Raw genomic sequence first — 22,640 nt, forward strand, 5'->3', positions numbered from 1 at the left:
TGGAACTGAAGTTTAGTTGCTTCTGAGACCAAAACATGCAACTTGATCAAAATGATCCCATTTTTTTGCTATCCAGAATCAGGTAATTATTTTATGCCAATTCTTCAAAACAATATTGGATTGGATCACTCTGGTCCAGATACATGGTTTTCAAGATATTCAAATCTGGATTACTCGTGCTGGAAATGGGGCAACCATTTTCATGTGGGAAACCTCCAATATAGAGAACAACGGGTCGAAAAGCCGACAGTGGGTCACTTGAAGTGTCTTTGATTTTGAGACTACACAAAAGTAACAAACATCCACTTGGATTTGTAATTTCTTTAATAAACACTCATCTTAATAAACACTCATCTGAGCCACAGCAACAAATAAACAAGTTCATTTTGAATAAATTGGAAGTTTCCACAAAAAAAAAAGTCGGGGGGGGGGGGGCCTACATTTCCAATCGTTCACAAAATACAGAATGTTGTTTCTTGATAATTACAAAGATAACAGAAAAACTGAATTAATCATCTTTCTTATTGGAATCTATCTAGGGGTTTATTTCATGGGGAAAGGATAAATAAATATATACTTTTTTTACTTGGCTATATTAAGGATTTATCTGCTTCATCACTGTAACAGTTGAACAAATCAAGTGCAAACTATGAATACAAGTACCACAAATGATATAAATTTATTATGTGACCAAGTTTTGCAACATTTTAGTCCAGAAATCCACCTTGAAATACTACCCTATTGGGATCAGGATAATCTTTTATTTTTTAATATGATATCCACCTCCTATTGAAACACTTTGAACACAAATTGAAGATTTGATCCACATTTAAACGAAGATTGGATTTCATGATTCCATTTCAGAATCCTTCTTTCCCTTTTGAACAACTCACTTTCAAGATTCGACCAAATCCGTCAACCAAAATCCTGTCATATTATCTTTGAACAACTTGCCCCTTTAAGACACCTTGTGCCAAATGTTGCAAATCTGCCCCAGAACATAACAGAACAACCTCCATTAATCGCACAGGTAGGTCAGTCTTCTTTCCTATGTCTGCCTTATTTTTGCAACAGCAAACACAAGATTGGATGTGACTTGCCCAAGCCCCACTCTGGTTAATCTCAAGTTATTTCAGTGAACACAGACCTTCAAAAATCAAAAACAATTCAAGTGGTCAGTAAACTACGGGTTAAATACATGTTGTTGAAATTGCCTCGACATAGCTTGACATCTCCTGTTATTTCAGTATGGACCATTTGATCTGCTCCTTGGCTGATTGCAGAACCTGGAAGAATCACAAAGAGGTCATAGGTGACATTCCGCATCATCATAGACCTTTCTGTTTGTCTATGCTGCATTTCTTGACACACTTCAAGAGGAGGGAGTTAAGCGTCTATGTATCGCCATAACAAGCCCTAACCACTAGATGTCACACTGACCATAATTTTTATTCACCGAGCAATCGCCAAGACAGAAGAACTGAAGTGGACCCTTTTAAATGAGTACCAGTTACATACTTATAAAATAAAATAAAAAATCTGACTCAATCTCTCATTTGACTCTCGGCAACTCAATTTGCTTGGGAAAATCTCAACACACACACACACACTTTGCTACAGTACATTGAAACACTAGAATTTCACAAATGTGACTATAGCTGCAAACAAAGTGTACTGCTCTAACTCAGGACTGTATGTCTAAAAAGACAGACTGTGTCCACACTGATCTATTATTACAGTACTGCATAGAAGCCAAGTGAGCCTAACACCTGGCATTTTTTGACAAGGTGCTTCAATGTACAGAATATCAAATAAATTCAGTCAACATGGCCAGAAGAAATGCAATTCCTAATAATGCAATGCCTTTTACAATGCAACTCACCATTCAAAAGTTTGGAAGTTAGTCATGATTTAAATAATTCTCAAACAGGATGAAAACATAGTCCATGAATTATACGACAGTGTAGATTACTGTGAGGTGAGTAAAGACTTACGTTAGTTGTCAGAGCCAATTTCTCAGTAAAGTGCTGACATAGTTAGAGAAACGGAAAAAACAGAAACATGAGGCATTTGGACAAACAAACAATCTCAAAATACTCTACAGGCAAGGAAAATACATTGTTTCTTGTGAAAATCTACATTTTCACAAGAAACAATGAAAATGTAGATTCCTGCTTTAGAGCAAAGAGCTACAGGCATAGGCAATCAAGAACGAAAGCATTCTGGAAGAGCGGAATAGAATAAAGCTATCGCAAGTATTAGCGCAACGGAGATTAGTCAGCCTCTTGTGCACTTGATTATGCCAGCGCTGCTTACATGTCATGCTTTCAACCGCTATTATTCAGTAGGTTGTTCAGCAAGATGAAGACTGAGTCAGAGTGCACCATGTTCCGTGCCTCTCTTGGTGGGGCAGCCAATCGGAGTTGTGGCCGTAAGGAGGTCGGTGCCTGTCGAGGCGGCAACCCCCAAACTGGCTGGTAGACACCGGCGGTAAGGGATACCGTCTAGCTGAAGGAGGAATCCGACCAGGCCTTTAGGGCCAGTGGGACTCCAGAGGCAGCTCACGGATACCGGCTGGCCAGGTGGAGCGTGGCTTCGGCGGTCACAGAGGCAAAAACTCGGGGCGTGGGAAGAGTTCTTTGAGGCCATGGAAGCCAACTTCCGGATGGCTTCAGAGAAATTCTGGTGCACCGTCCAACGTCTCAGAAGTGGGAAGCAGTGCACCATTAACACTGTGTACAGTGGGGATGGGGCGCGGCTGACCTCAACTCGGGGCATGTGAGTTGGTGGACAAAATACTTCAAAGACCTTCTCAACTCCACCGACACGCTTTCCTTAGAGGAAGCAGAGTCTGAGGACTCCTCGGTGGGCTCTCCTATCTCTGGAGTTGTAGTCACTGACATGGTTAAAAAGCTCCTCTGTGGTAAAGTGGATGAGACCTGTGCAGAGTTCCTCAAGGTGAAAGGTAAGTGGTGGGATCTCCAAGTCTCACTGGAGCAGTTTGCAACAGAGTGTGAAGCGTTTGGGATGAAAATCAGTACCTCCAAATCTGAAACAATGGTCTTCAGTCAGAAAAGGGTGTAGTGCCCTCTACAGATCGAGGTTATGATCTCACCCCAAGTGGAGGAGTTAAGTATCATGGGGTCTTGTTCACGAGTGAGGGCAGGAGGGAGCGAGAGATCGACAGGCGGATCAGTGCAGTGTCTGCTGTGATGCAGACTTTGTATCTGTCTCGGGCATTATAGGTGGGGTACACCCTGAACTGTTTGCCAGCCAATCGCAAGGCACACATAGGCTGTGTCCAAATTAACAGGTGGGGCTTCCAAAGGGCACATTTTCGGCCGCATGATGTCACTTCTGTCGCTACTCGACCGCATGCGGTGTCCAAATCCACATTAAGCCTGTGCAAATTCACCACTGTTTATGCGGTCCATGGAGGTTACATAAGGAGGAGCCTTTAAAGGCATCCAAGTACCCAGCCTGCGAATTGTCTCTCTCAAAATATGGAAACGGTGTGCGGTCGAGTTGTGCCAGAGGTGACATCATGCAGCTGAAAAATACAGCTTTCGAAGGACACAGCCTGTGAATTTGGAAACAACCATACACAAACAAACATTCACACTCACAATCACACCTCGGGACAATTTGGAGTGTTCCACACTGACCTACCGTGCATGTTTTTGATATATGGGCAGAAACTGGAATACCCAGAGAAAACTAACGCAGACATGCAGAGAAAACATGCAAACTCCACACAGGAAAGCCGGAGCCCGGATTCGAACCCACGACCTCTGCTCTGTGAGGCAGATGTGCTACCCAGTCTGCACCGTGCCGACCCCATTATGAACATGCGACTGAGAAATGCAGTTAAACTAGTAACGCAATGTAAAATGCTGCTTCTGACCAACACAGCAAGTTTAGTTGCATGTTTGCGTGTGTGTGTGTGTGTGTGTGTTACCTGTGCGACACTTTGTTCAGATAATGAACTTTCATCAACCTATAAAAATGAAAAGAAACAAAAAATGGTGACAGACAGAAAAAACCCAGAAAATGTAAAGCACAGAAATCTTTACATGGGTCAAATCAATCATATTTATTGGCTTATATTAGCAGTAAGCAGTCAAACTATTTCCACACAGGTTTGCATCTCAGGCCACCACATGCTCAAGACATAAAAATACCAAAGAATGTATTCCTAACTACACACAATGATTGATTTATTGATTTGTTTTGCCAAGGCCTTAAATTACTATTTCAAGTGATTAAGTACCTCAGTGGTAGAAAATGACCAAACACTGCAGAGAGTGCCCGGTGTAGACCTTAAGTTAAGCCTGTGCGCACGTAACAAATGTTGAATTTTCAGGGTTTGTTTAATATTGCAAACAGTTGCAAAGACATTTGCCAAACTTTCCCAAATAGTTTTAATGGTTGCAGAAGAGGCTTTCATGTCACCATCAAATTTTGAACATGATTGATGTTTCTTTGTGATATGGAAAAAAAAAAGTGTTTGAGACCATTAAAATTGTTGGTGAATGTCTTTACAACCTTGAACGAACCCTGACCACAAAAAATAAATAAATACATTCGCAAGGTGCACACACACTTGCAAACTTCGTCGCTCAGTGCAATGGCCTTTTAAGACAGAGCAATTTATCTTCGAGCAGGTCTAGATGGGTTTTTTTTTCCAATGTGATTTCACAAACCCAAGACAGTATTAAGAAGGGATACTCATCCCAAGTATTAACCTTTCAGCTTTTGTTAGTCATGGCACTCTATGACCATGCATCCATCCTCTCTCCACTGGACTACCTTTTTCACCCTGGTTTTCTCTGTCTAGAGCAGCTGGTTCTTGTCTGTTTGTGCCTGGAGGTTACCAGTGATGTGATCAAATAGGACAAAACCATAGGCAGGTTCTGACACAAGCTGATGCCAACCACAGACGACAGGGAGAAGATAAGTTGTAGAGTTTAAAGGAAGGATAACAATAAGAAAAGAGAAGAGGCCAATTATGAGAGTGGGATTTTCAGAGCAAGAACTTACCCTGTAATTGACCTTTTGGAGGACTTGTTGTGCATCACTCTCCAGGATCACTCTGTAAAAAGAATAAACTTCAATTCAGGTACTTTTGTAGAATCATAGTCAAGACAAACCGATATGTATCAGACATTGTGAATGAACTGCAATATTAAGAAAATATCTATATTATTGTCACAGGCAGTTATGCCACCAGAGTTCTATGGGCCTATTGTTTATGTCGCAGATGCGTATTTATCCACTCGTGGCGGCGGTTCGACTCAGGGATTAAACTTGCTTTTCTAATAGCGCCGGTGACCCAAAAACTAGTAATCCTGTAGAAAAGGCCATGAAGTGGAGAAATCTTTATTGCTTTGGTGTTTTGAACATCGACATGGGGCTAGAGACGTCGAATCAGGACTCTCCAATGTATTTTCATGACTGTTGTTTTAGATCCAACAAGTGTACCTCGGAAAAGTTTTTATGGTTGTAGTATTGTTGATGTTTTGTGTTATGTGTTGTATTTTTGTTCTTTCATGTAGAATGTTCTGTAGAGAGCTTTGTTATAGCTGCAGCTGTTGTGAAAGAGCTATATAAAAGTGTGTGTGGGACCAAAGATATTTATCCCGGATACTTCCGGGTTGAGTGAACGCTGGCGCGTTTTGGCTGCCGCTGCTCAACCCGTATTGTTTTGTGTTTTTTGTTATTGTAAAGTGTCCTTGGGTGTCTTGAAAGGCGCTTATAAATAAAATGTATTATTATTATTATTATTATTATATCAGGATTCTTACCCCCCGTCAATGATTTCATCAACAATGAGAAAGGCACCTTCCATGTTTTCCAGGAAACACCTACGCTCCACATTTTTCCTGTAGAAAACAACAAATTCATTCATTCAAATTCATGTTCATGATAGAGTTGAGTAGGGTTGCTCTGATTTCTAACATTTAAGCAGTTTGGATACAGTTGCGAAATTCCACCAGGTTCAACCATTTTCACATATTTGGCTAATGTACAGCTTGTGCTGCACCTACTCTCCTCCAAGAGCTAATTACTTTGTCATGATCAAAATCAAATACATTGTCACTGACATACAGTAAAATACTCAGGTATAGTATTATTTAATATGTGGATTAATTACCTCAGGATTTGATTGAGGCAGTCATATAGGCAGTTGAGTACAGACATCAGCATCAACTTGAGGAAAAGAAAAAGATCAGTTTAGGATGACCTATTTATGGTGGTGTTAATATGTTACAAGAGGACAATCCGTGGAAATCCAACATTTTGGTTAATCTCGTGATGGAGAAAGACAAACTTCATATTATCATGCTTCAACGTTTCATTTCAGTAAATGCTTGATTGACCTCGAATGCATATGTTCTCACAGCTTGTACACAGTGGAGCACACAAAAAAAAAGGCCCAACTTGAGCTGAATGAAACCAAGGCCTCATTAACTGATAATATAGACAGGAAGGTTCAACTTCGGGAGGGCAGCATGACAAGATGTCCTTCAGTTTGTTACAGTGTCTCAATTCATGTGAAATCTACCCATTGAATTAACAAGGCATCCATTGTTTGCACCGGAAGATGTTTTGGCCTCCAGGTGTCCACTGAGGGGCATATCGGTGGGCTGGGCTGGGAAGTGTGACATGCAAATAAGGAGGAATGTTTTTCTGATATTTTACTTGTATTTTGCATATCCTGTGAATAAAAAGTGGTCAGCGGGGGTGCGAAGGTGGGGTTTTCGATCTGAGAGGCAACACGACTTGCGTTGCCTTCGAGGAACTTCACCCCCTTAGCTGATCAGCAAAAGACAATCCGTTCCTGAGTTGAGTTGAGTCGAGTCTTTTCATTCAAAGTTCAAGCTGTCCAGGTGAATTGCCTGACATCTAGCCAAAATTGAGCACTAAAAGAAGCCCTGCTTTTCCAAAACGTTGGTCAGTAAGTGGACATTATGCTTTTGGGAAATAAAAATGATTTTTTTTATTGGGCCGGACGACAGTCACCATACTGTTCGCCCATCGCGTTGGCTCATGTTGCGTTGTGATTACATCCGACCGCTCCATTTTGTGAAGCTGCTTAATTACAGCTGTTCAATTACAGAGCAACGGGGATCCTTCTGGGTGCAGGTAACAGTGGTCTTACTTCAGGGTCTATTTTTATGCTGTGTAAGCAGCCAAACCCAGACAATAGATTCTCATAGTTAGTTTCAACTTCGGGAGCATTTTAGCATTTAGCATTTTAGCTTATTTTCCCATGCTATAGAGCAGTGGTCACCAAACTACGGCCCGCGGGCCGAATCCGGCCCGCCTCCACATTTGGTCCGGCCCCCCTGAACAATACCAGAGAGTCTTTTGATTTATTTTTCATCTATGTATATTTGTATTTTATCATAAAATTTGGCTTTTGCAATAAAATATTCCTTAGTTATGAACTATTTTCATGATTAACTATTAGCTAGTAACAATTTCATAAACACATACAGTATAAGGTGACATTTGTTCCATCCTTCTGCGGTCTGTGCCGTTATCTGGCAACCCCAGAAAAAAAAATCCTAAACCCGTCCCTCTCAAAGAGAACGTAATCATGGCGAGGTAAGAGAAAAAAAATTATTCAGAATACAGGGAATTTAACCCAAAATGGAGAAACGATTTTTTTTTCAATGCAAAGAAAAGATTGTCTGTCTCATCTGTCGGTGGCAGTATTCAAAGAATACAATCTGCGGAGACACTATGAATCCCGTCACAACAACAAGTAAGATTTTTTGCATGGGCAAATGAGAGCAGACAAACTGTCAAGGCTAAAAAGAGGAACGTTAGCTCAGCAAAATACATTTGTACGCCAAGCTCAGCTGAACCAGCCATCTGTTTGGGCTAGCTTTTGGTTTGCTCAACTGATAGCAAGCAGCGGTAAGGAGAGTTTGTCAAGAAATGCATGAATGCTGTCACAGAGGTGGTGTGTCCCGAGAAGAAAGACGTCTTTAATACCGCGAGTGTATCAAAAAAAGTTATTTGATTTTGTGTGGGTTTCTGGGAAACAATACATTTTTACGTCAGGTACTCTTGCAGTCACACTTTTACTGTTACAAACTGACCCCCGGCCCCCCCATCAGAGAAGCCAAAAGTTATGTGGCCCTCACAGGAAAAAGTTTGGGGACCACTGCTATAGAGCCATTTCACCATTTTCAGGTATGTGCTTGTTTCTCTTCCTAGGATCGCTGGAGCATCTCTTGCCATATTTTCAAAATCAATAGGGGTGTTCACACGGCACACATTTGCTCCGGCGCTGCACCGATGTATTTTGTTGCGATATATTTTGCACCGCAGCAAATTGTGTGGAGCGTTCACACGTACAAAGCCGCTGAGCGTGTCTGCACCGGCACAGCGTCGGTGCAGCCCCACTTGCGTTCACACGGCATTTTCTGCAGCGGAGCAAAACGACAGAAAACAAATGAGCTGTCGTGTTGGTTCTTTTTAAAACGTATACACAACTCAAGCGACTACTGGACAGGCACGTCCTTCTCCTTCTCGGTCTCCGTGCCTTCTGCTCGAGAGTGACCGCCCCCGAAAACGTAAATCAACGATGACTTCAATGACACTCAGAAAAGCAAAAACGTAATGCGCCAAACAGAAAATCAAGAGAGGGAATCACAAAATAAATTATATGGGGGTGGGGGGTTGTGAACACACAACAAAGGAACAAACTACACAAACAACTCTGAGACAGTCCAGTCTCCTACAAAATGAAAGATGTTACCAGCCAAGTCTTGTGTCGTTATTAAACAAACACATGACGGAAGTCCGACAACGCATTCTCGCCGTACGTAAACTCTTCACAAGCATTTGCTCTGGAGCAAATTTAACCCAGTTGCGTTCACACGTGCTGCTTCGCTAACAAGCATTTGCTCCGGAGCAAATTTTTAAACCACCTCCCTGAGGTGGATCAAATTTGCTCCGGTGTAAGCTGTTTTCCGGGGCTACGCCGGAGCTAATTTGCACGTGTGAACGCTCTACTGGGGCAGCCCCAGCGTAGCACCGGACCAAATCTTGCCGTGTGAACACCCCTAATGCTGTGTTTTTGACCCTTGAACACACACGTGATTGATGTTTTGCCCAAGGGCTTCATCTTGTGGCCTGAGTATGTCACCAACTTGAAACTGGATGCACCCTGCCTGCGTGCATCCAGGGAGTTGTAAATAGAGTCAACCTACATTGGAAGAACAGGAGAAGGGACTTGCATTTATCACCAATGTCTGAGTTGGAGGTGCTATCACGAGGGTTGGTGAGTTTGCTCACGGTGGAAAAAAGAACATTTTGGTTATTTGAGCTCATGTGGATGAGTTTTGAGTCATAGGTAAAGAGGGCATGGATAAAGACGGATTTGTCAAGTGGAAGGTCGTCAATGTTTGCTTGTAGATAGCGTGAGTCAAAACGTATGTCAAAATGGCGGGTTCTGGATTTTAGGTGGTGAAGAATGTCAGGAGAGAACCAGCAAGCTGAGTATTAAAAGGAAACGGTTTCATTTAAGTAGGCTAATTGATCAAGGCAAGTGGAGGGAGAGTTGCCTGAAATGGGTGGGGAGGGGGTTGGGGGGACAATAATTGAGGCTGAGAAATTTTGGAGCTGGATGGATGTGATGTTTCAGAAGGATACTACACATCTTTCTTTTGGAACTGGAGTGGGAAGGTGTATATCAAAAATGATGGCCAGGTGGTTGGAGATGTGGCAGTTGAGGCTGGTGAGTTGCTGAATGCTGAGACCAGTGCAGCAGACTAGATCCAGATGGAAAACAGGCAGGACAGCAGCCTCCAAGGACCGAATTGGGACACCCCTGCTCTCATTGAAATAATAGGCAACAGTGTGCGCAGGGGACTGAAGGGGAGGCATGGCAGGTGGAAAGATTTTAAATGTAAGAGAAGACCGGGGGATCTTTGTACGGTCAGCAGCCAGTGCAGAGAGAGATGGAACCTCTGACAGTGGTGATTGATAGTCATTCATGTGGCAGTGTCTGGATAGTGTGCTGGATGTTGTCAGCAAGCACTGAGCTACCTTGCTTGTTTGGGTGGGCTTCATTTGTGTGGTAGAACGATGAGTGTTTCCAGAGAAGATTAGAATGATCAATGAAGCTCGAATTGTTGGTTCAACAGGCAGATAGAAGCCAACTGCTCAAGGAGAGGATCCTGCAAGAATCCTTACTCACGGTTGTAAGGGCGGATTGGAATTGGGAATGCATCCTACCTCATTCTCTTGACAGCTTCCGACCACATAGAGGAAAAGATCTATGCTGCTTTTATAGACGATCGTCATTCCCTCCAGGAAAGCTATTTCATCTGAGGGGGTTGGGTGGTCAGAAAGGGGGAGGGGGCATAGTGAAAAATTAAATCATAACAAAATATACACAGTATATATATGGTACAGTATATAAGGTACATTATGTATGAAAACAACAGTCCTACACTGAATAGTTTCATGCAAGGTTGGCCCGTTTAATCACAAAGGCCTGAGCCTGTATTTGAAACCTGAACGGTAAGCCACCATGCCGCCTTGCTTAAATATGATCAGACTGAGCTATTGTTGTTTTATAAAATAATTTCAAATTACAGAAATATTTTTTTGTTTGTAATACGGATGTGGAAATATGTTTGCATGTGTTGAATTTAATGACAACAATATCTGACAAAACGAGTGCGATATTCAATATAATTCCAAAAGGCAGCATGGTGTACAAAAAGCAGGAAGTGACAAATTGTAACCTACTGTCTGCTTTGTGAGTCTTATTGAAAATGTTCTTCTCAAATTTCCTTTGGTCCTTCATGGAGGGGTAAAGCTCTGGGTCATAGTACTAAGATAGGGCAGACGGAACATGGAAAGAATTTAAAAAATGAGTTGGGAGCATTCACACCGTCACTGAGTGGGAACCGATCCCATGGTGCCCGCTCACAAGTGTGTACTATACATTTGATAAGTTAGCAATCTTTTAAAAAATGCCTTTCAATATACAGTATAATTTATGAACCTAGTCGGAGGGTACTGCATTGTATATATTCCAGAAACCTCTAGTCTAGTATAGTACTATAGTATGGTAAAAACATCAAAAATCAATCAGGCCACACAGTATTTATTACCCTATTCTCAATGTTTATTATGGTTTTCAGTTTACCTTTGAGAGAAGTCTGTTGCCATCGTTGTCAAGAATGAAAACAGCTTTCACTGTGTAGAGGGAAGGTTCCTGCAAAGAAGCATGATGCAAAGGTTTCATTTTTGCATAGAGAGAGGAAGTAAAACATCGAGGAGCCGAGAAGCATTCCTGCCACCCACACAAGTTTTATTAACATCTGATCTCCATATAAAACTCAAAAGGATGAACATGCTTTTTTTGAATTGATATGAAACAAAAGTTGCCCTATATGGCGTCAGAAGTACCGTATTGGCCCGAAGATAATACGGCCCCATTTATAAGACGACCCCCTCTTTTTCAAGATTCAAGTTTGAAAAAATGACTTTTTGCACACCAAATTAATTTTTATACAGAAAACAATTACAGTACATCTGAAACAAATGATTATTACAATATATTTGAGAGAAAAAGCATGTTATTTTGCCTCAATCAAATCTTAACATCTGAACATTTAAATATGTAAACTAAAGTGCAATCACCTGCGTAAATGAATGGCTTCTGGTTTTTGAAATGTAAATTACATCATAACTTCTCCTCAGCTACCGGTTATCCTGGCTGATCTTCGACCCACTTTTCTCCAGATTGTCGCTACGTTTCTCCATTTTCTGTTATCTTTTCTATTGTTTTCTTCTCTTTTCTTTCTTACCACTATTATTTATTTTTCTTCTTCGTACTACCGCTATTTTTATTTTTAATCTTCGTAACAGGGGTTCACTTTGGCCTGGGGAGTCAAGTTCAGCATTCGCTTCAATGATATCTGGCGTCATCTAGCGTTGTGAATGAATAATGTCTTGACCCCGAATATAAGACGACCCACACTTTTTCAGTCTTATTTCAATGCAAAAAACATCGTCTTATATTCGGGCCAATACGGTAAAAACACACTATCATGGCTGGCCGCTCACTTTCGACATCCCGGTGAACCACACTGTAGAGAAGGAGACCAGCACAGTAGCAACGCGCACAACGGGGCACGAGAAGTCCACTTTTACTGTTGTGCTTGGTTGCCATGGTAATGGACAGAAACTGCCACCAATGGTGATTTTTAAGCGGGAGACGCTGCCTAAAGCAAAATTTCCAGCCGGAGTCATCCTTCAGGCTAATAAAAAAAGGCTGGATGGACGAGGAGAAAAGGAGAGAGTGGCTGAGTGAAGTGTACGTAAATAGACCGGATGGGATGTTTTTTTGCCACGCCTCACCATCCCTGTTGGTCTTTGACTCCATGCGCACCCATTTCACAGCCACTGCGAAAAAGCCAAGTGCAGCAAACAAACTCTGAGTTTGCCATCATTCCGGGAGGCTTGACGAAGGAACTCCAACCGCTGCACATCGGTATAAACAGGGTGTTCAAAGTAAAGTTGCGAGCGGCGTGGGAGCGATGGATGATGAGATAGCGAACAGCTTTACTAAAACTTGGAGGCGGCGCTGGGCAAGTTACCCCACAATTTGTGAATGGATTGTGGATGCTTAGGCAAGCGAACGTGTCCGCTTGCACTGTTCGTGCTTTAGCAAAAGCATTCCAGTCACTCATTTCAGAGGAGCCGCACAGCAACGAGAATGACTGACAATGACTCGAGGGAACCTGGTGTGTTTGATGGAGAATTTACCCAGCTGTTCATTTCGGATACTTAAGATGAGGACTTTGATGGATTTGTGGCTGAGGATTGACGAAAAAAAAAAAAAAACACGAGTACACTGTTAAATACTTAAAAGTACAACCGAACTCACGTTTGCTCCCGCTGCCTTTTTAAAAACATATGCGAGCATGCATGGATACTACTATGTACCGGTATATTTTTTTAACTAACGAATGTTTTACCATGCCTGCTTCCAATAATACAGTGGGCCTTGTGTATGTGTTAAATACAGAAATAGCACCTGTAACTTACAACAACAGTCCTCTTCCAGAGATAATACGGTACTTTCAGTCAAAAATATGATGCTTCAACAACCGTATTTTATTAAGATTGTATTGTAATGCCCTTCAACGTGGACAGAAGGATGGACGCAGTCACTGATGCAATCTGTTCGATTTTAATAAACAAAAGGAGCAATAAACACACATTCATCGGAGTTGCTGTTAGCCCGGTGTTTCTCAAATAGTGGGGCTGCGTCAAGGGGGGCGCGTTTGACCTCGGGAACATGCTTTTTTATTTTTTTGTCCTAAAATAACGTGCAGTTGCACCTCCACTATGTTAGGGGGCAGTGGCGCTCTCATTGGCAGAGTTTGCGCAGGGAGCATTCTAAGGGAGGAAATAAGACGAGGCGTATATAACATTTGATAGTGATGGGTCCATGAGGCCTCATGAGGCGTGTCGACACAATGACACACTGTGTTGATACTGTACTGATACTGTGTCGCTGACCACTGCCACCTGCTGGACCTTCAAAATCCCTGCAGCCAACCCACTTGACAGACTGAACAAACTGATTTGATGATGACATGTATATAATGCACTACCTCACTCTACCCACAATAGCCACAAGCGCCATTGTTTATGTTGTTGTTTATGCTTTTTATATTGTTTATATTGTCTATACTGTTTTAGATTACATGTCTTTTTTATACAGTGTAGCTGCTATCCTTTCTTAGCTGTGTGTGTTTAATGCACAGCATGTTTGCATGCATGTATACACTGAGGATTGAGAGGAAGAAATTTAATCTATGCTGCATGTCATACATAAAGCATATTTGACAATAAAGATGACATTGACCCTTGACAATATCATTCACATCCATGCATTCATATTGTATCATTCAATGTGTTTCAATAATGTGAAAATCATGTGAATGAGGATGCTTGTGGGCTTTGTCTTCACAAATTTTGATTTAGAAAAATAAGATGCTCCAGTGTTTTAAATTTCAGTCTGTTGCGTTTAATGCATGCTATTTCCCCTGTTGTGGAGAACACTCACACACAATGGAATAAGACATGTCAAAAATCCGAGACAAGGAGATTTTAATAAATACCATATTTTCCAAAAGGAGATCAAAATGGCTCTACACGGCGGACAATTTGTATTTGTCCGGAAGCTGCTCCATAATATGCACGTACTGTAGCAACGTCACTCGAGTGAAGTGCGTCTCAGCAGTCGATAGTCTGCTGCTCTCTGCTGTGAGCGCGAGCACGTACTCGCGGCGCCGACCCAACCCACGCCACATATTAAGCTTTGAACTACGACAACAGCTAAACTAGCCTAGCCGATGTAATGATGGTCAGCAGACAAGGTTTACGTTTTATGTGACTTTTAATAGCAACGTGGCAGAGTCATCAAACATGCAGTGTGTTCACTCGCAGTCACTTTCTGGAACTCCCCCTTATAGGCGGGACCTCTCAATCAACTGGAGTATGACGTACAGTACAAACGTTCATAAAGCACTTCTCATATAATAATAGCCTATTATATGACAGCCGACATGACGCTCGAAGTCAGACGGACACATTTTTTCTGATAATCAGTGTGTTTTCCGTATTGCCCAAACATATATTTTTATTCGAGCGAGGGTGAGGTCTGGCTTGTTTCGGCAATCGGCATCGTGTCGCCAGACGCACTTCCTTAGGATACACTGTGCGGGCTTTTGCTGCGTCAACGCCCCCTGCACTGAGTCGACACCCCCTGGACTAAGTGGCGCAGCTTGGACTGTGCCAAGCAGCCGATGCAGTCTAAACTGCACCGGTGCAGTTCACGTGTCAATTAGCAGCCTGGACTGTGTCAACGCAGCCGATGTGTCAATTAGCAGCCTGGAATGTGTCAACGCAGCCGATGCAGTCTAAACTGCGCCGGTGCAGTTCACGTGTCAATCACGTGACGTAATGAAGCAGCACATGCACCGACACGTGGTTTGCTCTGTGAGCCCGGCGCATGCGTCAACGCATCGGTGTCGCTGGACCCATCACTAGCATTTGGCTTCACTGTGACTGCGGTGGCAGACGAGGAGAGATCGGTGAGTTTACTGTGTCTAAAAATGTTGGTTGCGGACAGCATGAAGCTAAATAAATTAAAGCGCCACTTCTTAAAGACATTACACCCCAATCACGCTGATAAGCTGCGAGAGTATTTTTTTCCAGCGAAAACGTGCCGAATATTGCCAAAAATCATGCCGCTTTGTGACTGCTACTTCAGTAAACTGAAATACAAGTCCCGGGCTACACATTGAGCAGGAGCCGAGAGTTGATGTGTCCTGCTTCAAACCTCGCTTCGAAAAGCTGTGCATTGCAAAACGTGCTCATTGTAGCCATTAATCCAGACATTATCTTTGATTAAAAAAAAAAAAAGCACAAATACTTTTATATATTTTTGTTTTGCTGGTTAAAGTTTTTTTTATAATATTGTTCTCCTGAGATAATGTTGGTGATTAGTTTGAATGCATTATTAGTTATTGATTTTATGTAATTTTATTTTTCAGTGTTCGTATGGTTTGACATGGTCAGTCAAAAAATATTTATAGTTAAATTAAGGATTTAATGTAATTTTTGAATTTCAAATGCACTTTAAATCTTTTCTGTTCCAGTTACTAAAGCTATTCTTTGTTGTAAGTTGGTCTGTACTTATTTTTTATTCACTTATACGTTAATAAAGATACAGTGTTATGCAAAGGTGTTCTTTTACAATTTTATAGACAAATGATACTATTTATAGTCATGCGGGGGGGGGGGGGCGAGATGTTTTCCTCTTCCTGGGGGGGGCATGACAGAAAATAATTGAGAACCACTGTGTTAGCCACAACTTACGCCCATGCGCTCTACACTCAGACTAACTTCCGGAGCCAATATTCGCCCAACCTGGCTCGTCCCTTCTTTGTGACATCACACAAACACATGAAACAGATATTACAGTATACAGTATTCACTCGGCTTTGGCAAAACGAGACGACGAGGGAAAAGTAAGCAAATGCCGCTACGACAAGTGCCTCTCACATTCCTGTCAACTTTTCGGAGCGCCAACCTTTATAAACTACCAAAGAAATCCTTATAAAGAGCAAAAAATCCTTATAACATACCAAAGCATTTTATACGTCAAAATAACGGCAGAAAAAAACCCCACGAAATTTTCAATGATATTTATTGTAGATCTCCATAATACAATGTCTGGTTAATGTCTAATCATCATTCTACTTAGTGGCATTACTGTGTTCAGAGTTGTATTCCTGCGTTACTTTTTTCACCAACTCCAAATGCTGACCCATCGGCTCGAAGTTACAGCATCCATTCATATTTACTTTCGAAATGAAAGCATTCGAGTAGACTATCACCATTCTGGGCAAAAGCAAACGGAACTACCTGTTGGGGGGGGGGGGGGGGGGCGGAAATTTTCAGAATCCGTATGATTTGTGCGATACGGCCATATACGTAAGATTCACCACAAAATCCGTATGAACTATGGCTAAACCGTATGAGTTGACAGGTATGCTCTCAGTTTCTGCTATTATATTAACTTTGCATATTCACTCGGATTTTGCAAAACAATAAGAAATGACGAGGAAAAAGTAACATGCATGGCAAATCTCGCTTCAACAAATGCTGCTCAGTTTCTGCGTAAAGCATACAGAGTCTGTAACAGGCCGCTTACGGTACAGCATTTTCGAAATAAAGATATTCTATTTCAAAACAAACACGGCAGCAATTACAACGAATAAAGATCAGATTATTTATTCAACCCAACATTTTGGATTGAAGACAGCTGGGATGGTCTCCATCCAGCACGCCTGCGACCTTTGTGAGGGTAACAGCCTCAGATAATGGATGGATGGAATGTAGTGACCGTTTTATGTTGAATCCAGATTCATATGTTGATGTAACAAAAGACTCTTTCACTTTTCCATTTGTCAGAAGAGCTTTTTAGACTCGGGACAAAGTTCTGTTATGCACTGACTAGCATAGATTCACAGTCAGAGTGTATCACAGAACTTAGACCAGACACTTCCAACTTACTTCCAGCCTGTATTTAAGTTTACCTCATGGGGAACAAGAATGAAGATTAAGATAAATAACATGAATATTTTTTTTCCTCCTTTAGTCATCTGAAGTAACATTCTCATGTATCAAACAGGACTGAACTGATAATTGTTGTTTTTTTATACTGTTCCTGACATATGGCATTAAACTTAAGAGGAAATTTATCGTTATAATGGAAAATTCAGCTCCATGTCATAATTTCTTTATTGTAATCATTTATTAGATCATCATGACAGGAAATTATATTTTTATTCTATTATGATTTTGATAAATGCATTTCAGATACAAACCCAATTCTAATGAAGTTGGGACAGTGTGTCAAACATAAAAACAGAATACAATGATTTGCAAATAATGTTCAACCTATATTTAATTAAATACATTACAAAGTAAACATATTTAATGTTCAAACTGACAAACTTTTTTTTAAAGCAAGAATTTTACACACAATTTTTACACCCTTCAAAGAAATTAGATGTATATCTGGAAATGAGAGTTGGCACTTGGTATTAAGCAGAGGTGGGACAGAAGGACTGAACCAATCTCTTCTTCGTCAATGAACGCAACCTACAGCTACTTGTTTATGTTCAAACTTAGCTTGTAGCAGACGTGTGTGACGTCATGCACGCTGTGATCATGACGTCTCTGATCCAGCGGGGAAAGTAGACTGATTTTTTATTCTTTCATCGATAACTGTTTCAAATATGAAAGTGTATGGAGGAATAGTTTTGATCGTGTTATTGTTCTTGTTTTGTTACGTGTTCTACCTTATTACATTTGTTATTTTACGTTAAATGTTCTGTAAAGCACTTTGTTCCAACTGCAGGTGTCATGAAAGTGCTATAAAAATAAAGTAAATAAGATCAATTGTTTAAACACACGCAATAAATACTGTATGTTTCCAGGGTTTAATATAGCAATCGTTGGATCGCTAGAGACCCAACCGGCCCTATACATATTGTGTTTTACAACAGCACCAGACTATATTTATAATTCCACACGTACTGCTCGATGAAAAAGATAAGCATGCAGTCACGCTGAGCTTCAGTGAATGTGGGCGATTGAGAAAGCCAGCTCAAACAGTCCATTCATTTATAAAAAGCAAATAGTGCTAGTTAAGTTAGATGGCTGTGAATATGGCAAAGTACATATTTTCACTCATACATGTATTTATCATGTTCAAGCCATTCTTTGTGATGCACATCATAGAGAGGCTTCTGACTTCGATGCGACAGCTGCTGCAATCCAGCCTCTAAGAGTTGGAACGCTTTTGCTGCATTTTCTTTTTCAAGTACTGGTATTTGGGAAATGAAATGCAATGATGGTGTTTGTCTTGTATTTTGGAAAAAGTGGGGTCTACACCAAACAAAAGCAGCTTCGCTTCAAGGCATTTAGCAGAGTGCAATGTGCAGTCAACTAGCCCATTCACTATGAATGTGCTGTTGAGACGCAACGACAAGGCACTATGGCTCATCGCAGGGTTTCTTGACAACAAATGCATCTGTATTGAAATACTTTACATTTGGACAGCAGCACACCACAGATTTTGGCGGAGTTGTATCATAAAAAATCTTGGAGGAAATAATAATAAATGCAATGGCAAGCTCTCAGAGACAAGACAGGTGACTTTATGTAAATGTAACTACTAATCTACCTCCACCACAATGATGGTACTACGTTGGTTGAAAGTCATATAAATTTTCATTTAGATTTCTTTTCACAAAAGAAATGTATTATGCTTCACATATATCACGTCTCCGTTTTCTGCTCATTAAGCAAAGCCAGAGCTTTTAATGAGCTATTAAGTCCAAATTCGTGGGAAAATGCCACCAGCTGTCAAAACAGTACAGTATATCAATATGGACATCATTAAGCTGTCCTGCACTCGGTCTGATAGGAAACACAGCGAAAACCAAGTAGTCCAGTGTGAAACGGGTTTCAAACTATCACTAATAAAGCCCTTCATAGCGTATCAGTCAACATCGGATGGATGAATTTGCTTTCATGGTACGGGGTCACCAAATGTTCCAATATGTACTGAGTGATCCTGTGAAGAATGCTAACAGTTTGCTTGAAGATAGTCTTATGCAAGAAATCGAGCTGGCTGAGGCCCATGGATATATTTTTGGTGTATTTTTCATTGCATGTGCTTCTTCATTCCTGAACATTTTCACGTTGACATATGAAGTATACTGAATTGGAATACAGAGCTAGAGAGAGAGAGAGAGAGAGCTTAGAGAGAGAGAGAGAGCTTAGAGAGAGAGAGAGAGAGAGAGAGAGAGAGACGTGGACGTGGCACAAACTGCTCTCACAAGTCATTTGGACACAAGCAGACATTCTAACAGCTCGTGTTAATAAACAATGCTATCCTGATACCAACGCACTTGTAGCTTGATGCAAAACATTTCCTGTCTTAGGAACTGTTACGTTCGTCCAAACACTGTGAATAAGTGGATTACGACTGTTGCGCAGAAGGAGTGCAAAAAAACGCAACATAAATTGGTCGCGATGTATCGGCAGTAGCTCTGCTCCTATTTTTGTGCGTCAAAAGTAAGCGACACAAAAAATAAAATCACAGCTGTTCGTCTATCCAATTCAAAGAAATAACTGCAATACAATAACATTGTACTGAACTACGAGGTTGCTACCGTATGCTACCTGCCAACTACAGCTGTCGTGGGCAAACAAATGTTAGACGAGATAGCTATAGCATTAAATATACATATATATATATGGCAACAGTCCACCACCAAAGTGAACCGCTCGTTCGCAGCCCCGTGAAACAACCGAGAGCCTCACCAGAGACTTGGAATCCATTGCCGACGCGCTCTTTCGTTCGGTGTGTTGACGTGGACACCTCTGAGCTGTCACATCACCTCGCCAACCGCTGCTAGTTTTTTCCTTACAGGGCCGCCCTGGTGCGTTCCCGATCACGCTGCAGCCAACCAGATAAAACCATATGCGCGAGGAGCTTAACAGGGGGCGCTCACGACCTCGCTCTACGGGCTTTTGGAAGAAGTCTTGTGTGCAGAATCTTAAATCACGTTAATTTCGCTACTAAAGTAGGAAAACAGCGAGGTCAAATCATTCATGCTTGGTGTCGACTGACAATATTTTATTTTGACATCAAAAGATGAGCATTAGACAGCAGAACAACAGTTGAGTTTTAAATGTCCCGATTGTGTTTGCAGTTGGGCACAATACTATGGTGACCCTGAAGTGCAAAGCAAAAACACAAGCAAAAAGAAAAAAAATTAGGGCAAAATATAAACACACGTAAAAATGAATTCCAAACAAAAATACATGCAACATTTTTAAAATGAATTGCAAACATAAAAAGGAATCGCAAACAAGGAAAATGAATCACAAACAAACAAAAAACAAGCACACAAGAAAATAAATCGCAAACAAAAAAAAAAAACAAGCAGACAGGAAAATGCATACAAACGAAAAACAAGCACACAAGAAAAAGAACTGCAAACAAAACAAAAAAAAGGAATCCCATTATAAAAAACAACCAAACAAGAAAAAATAATTGCAAACAAAAACAAGCAAAAAAGGCCTCTCTGGCAAGGCCCAACAACCAAAATGCCGGTCGATTGTCTCTGGATTGCAACAAACGGGTCTGTTTCACAAAGAGTGTTCAACAAACTCTGTGTTTAATGTTGTTGTCCTTCTTGACAGCAGGCCATCCTTCAAAAGTCTTTGCCTCACTGTGCGTGTTGATGCATTCATACCTGCTTGCTGATATTCCTGACAAGTTCTGCACTGGTGGTGCTCCAATCCCGCAGCTGAATGAACTTCAGGAGATAGTCCTGGTGTTTTATGGACTTTTCTTGGGCGCCCTAAAGACTTCTTCACAGCAATTGAACCTCTCCCCTTGTAGTTCAATTAAGCTTATTTTCATGGCAAAGAGGGACTTTGCAATTTATTGAAATCTATCTGATCACTCTTCAAAACATTCTGGAATAGATGTAAAACACCATTAGAAAAAAATAGGCAGTAGACTTTGTGAAAATGTATACAGTGATCCCTCGCTACTTCGCGGTTCGTTGATCGCGGGTTTAGTGCATCGTGGATTTTTTCAAACATAAAAAAAAAAAAAAAATTTTACATATACATTACTGTATATGTTGCTCTATGTGACTCGCTGTTGTTTTGCAGCTTCTCGCGGACCGTTTGCGGACTTTAAAAAAAAAAAATTTTTTTTTTTTACCTGTTTATGTTAATTGGACGCTACTTCGCGGATTTTCGTTTATCGCGGATGGTTTTGGTCCCCATTAACCGCGCTAAACGAGGGATTACTGTATATGCGTCATTCCCAAAACTTTTGGCCACGGATGTATGCGTGCCCTGCGACTGGCCGACAACCAGTTCAGTCCCCCGCCTACTGCCCAAAGGCAGCTGGGATAGGCTACAGCACACCCCGCGACCCTCGGAGCTAGCACTGGCGTCCCAAGTCACGTCTTGTGTGTGTAATGGTACTCACTTTTTGGAACCCCCATAAAAACCAAATGACAAATTTGAGCAACGTTCTGACTTTCCGAACGGTTAGAATGAACCAGTGCGCTCCCGGTATTATTTCCGAACACGCCCTAAACCTCGTTTTAGCGAGGACAGTACCGTTTTATCCGTCCATCCATCCATTTTCTGAACCGCTTTATCCTGACAGGGGTGGCAAGGGGTGCTAGAGCCTATCTTCGGGCAGTAGGCGGGGGACGCCCTGAACCGGTTGCGAGCCAATCACACCCATCCACGCTCCCACTCACACCGAGGGACAATTTTAGACTGTTCAATCAGCCTGTCCATGCATGTTTTCGGAATGTGGGAGGCAACCAGAGTACCCGGAGAAAACCCACGCAGGCCCGGAGAGAACACGCAAACTCCACACAGGATGGCCGGAGCCGGGATCGAACCCACAACCTCTGCACTGTGAGGTCGACGCGCTAACCACTGGTCCACGGGGCCGCCCACTACACAGGTTTTTAAACTATGAGGAACAAAACCTTGATCATGAATAATATTCAGACTCACTCTAGCAGTTTTACTTCCCCTTCATTGGTCATCTGAACTTTAGTGAGACACCTGGGATGACACACGGCTGTGCCACAGGCCTGGGAAATCATTAAATGGAACCTGCCCCGGAAGCGACCTCACGGTGGAGATCTTCAGCCAGATACGCTTGTACTCTCGGTGGGGATCATTTAAAAACACAAATTGCAGCCTCGTTTCACCAGATACGCCAGTCAGCTTGCTCTGCTCGCTGCTGGGCAATTTTGCGCTCGTCACTACTCACTCATACTCAAGTGCAGGATTAGCCAGTCAGTGCCTCGAGGCAGAGAGCAAACTGGAAGTCCAAAATCTACTCTGAAAACAATTCTTGGTGCAACTACAGGTTTGCATATGCATAATTTTGACATGGAATCACGACTTGTAATACATAAATGTTCCCTCGAATGCAGTCTGCATGAAAAGAAAAACAAAACCGG

At 41.7% G+C, this 22,640-nt stretch overlaps 1 protein-coding gene across 4 annotated transcripts; it reads right to left on the reverse strand.

The window, feature by feature from the left end:
* Positions 1-306: 306 nt before the first annotated feature.
* Positions 307-20,094, reverse strand: copz2 (COPI coat complex subunit zeta 2). 4 transcript variants are annotated; one of them, XR_015103203.1, is made up of 10 exons: positions 19,951-20,094; positions 11,177-11,245; positions 10,774-10,858; positions 10,255-10,346; positions 6,155-6,210; positions 5,805-5,882; positions 5,041-5,092; positions 4,810-4,923; positions 3,959-3,997; positions 307-1,286 (listed from the first exon to the last, which is right to left on the reverse strand). XR_015103203.1 is itself a non-coding variant. In XM_086132972.1 (10 exons), exons 1-10 carry the CDS (start codon positions 19,966-19,968, stop codon positions 1,239-1,241), a joined length of 570 nt encoding a protein of 189 aa, XP_085989098.1. In that variant the 5' UTR covers positions 19,969-20,094; the 3' UTR covers positions 307-1,238. The 4 variants fall into 4 exon arrangements, 2 of the variants coding, with proteins under 2 accessions (XP_085989098.1, XP_085989099.1); XM_086132972.1 differs by lacking the exon at positions 4,810-4,923 and adding an exon at positions 1,995-2,027; XR_015103204.1 differs by lacking the exon at positions 307-1,286 and adding an exon at positions 2,006-2,027.
* Positions 20,095-22,640: the final 2,546 nt, after the last annotated feature.

The sequence above is a fragment of the Hippocampus guttulatus genome, chromosome 16 (genome assembly GCF_054856545.1).
Source record: "Hippocampus guttulatus isolate MCC_2025c chromosome 16, RoL_Hgut_1.0, whole genome shotgun sequence".
In the NCBI taxonomy this organism is placed as follows: domain Eukaryota; kingdom Metazoa; phylum Chordata; class Actinopteri; order Syngnathiformes; family Syngnathidae; genus Hippocampus; species Hippocampus guttulatus.

Excerpts from the sequence above, each read along its gene's own strand:
- copz2 (XM_086132972.1), bottom strand. Across the intron at positions 10,859-11,176 it reads GCAACAGACTTCTCTCAAAG|TACTATGACCCAGAGCTTTA; the intron begins GTAAACTGAAAA and ends GCCCTATCTTAG. Across the intron at positions 6,211-10,254 it reads GAAGCTGTCAAGAGAATGAG|TTGATGCTGATGTCTGTACT; the intron begins GTAGGATGCATT and ends CTTTTCCTCAAG.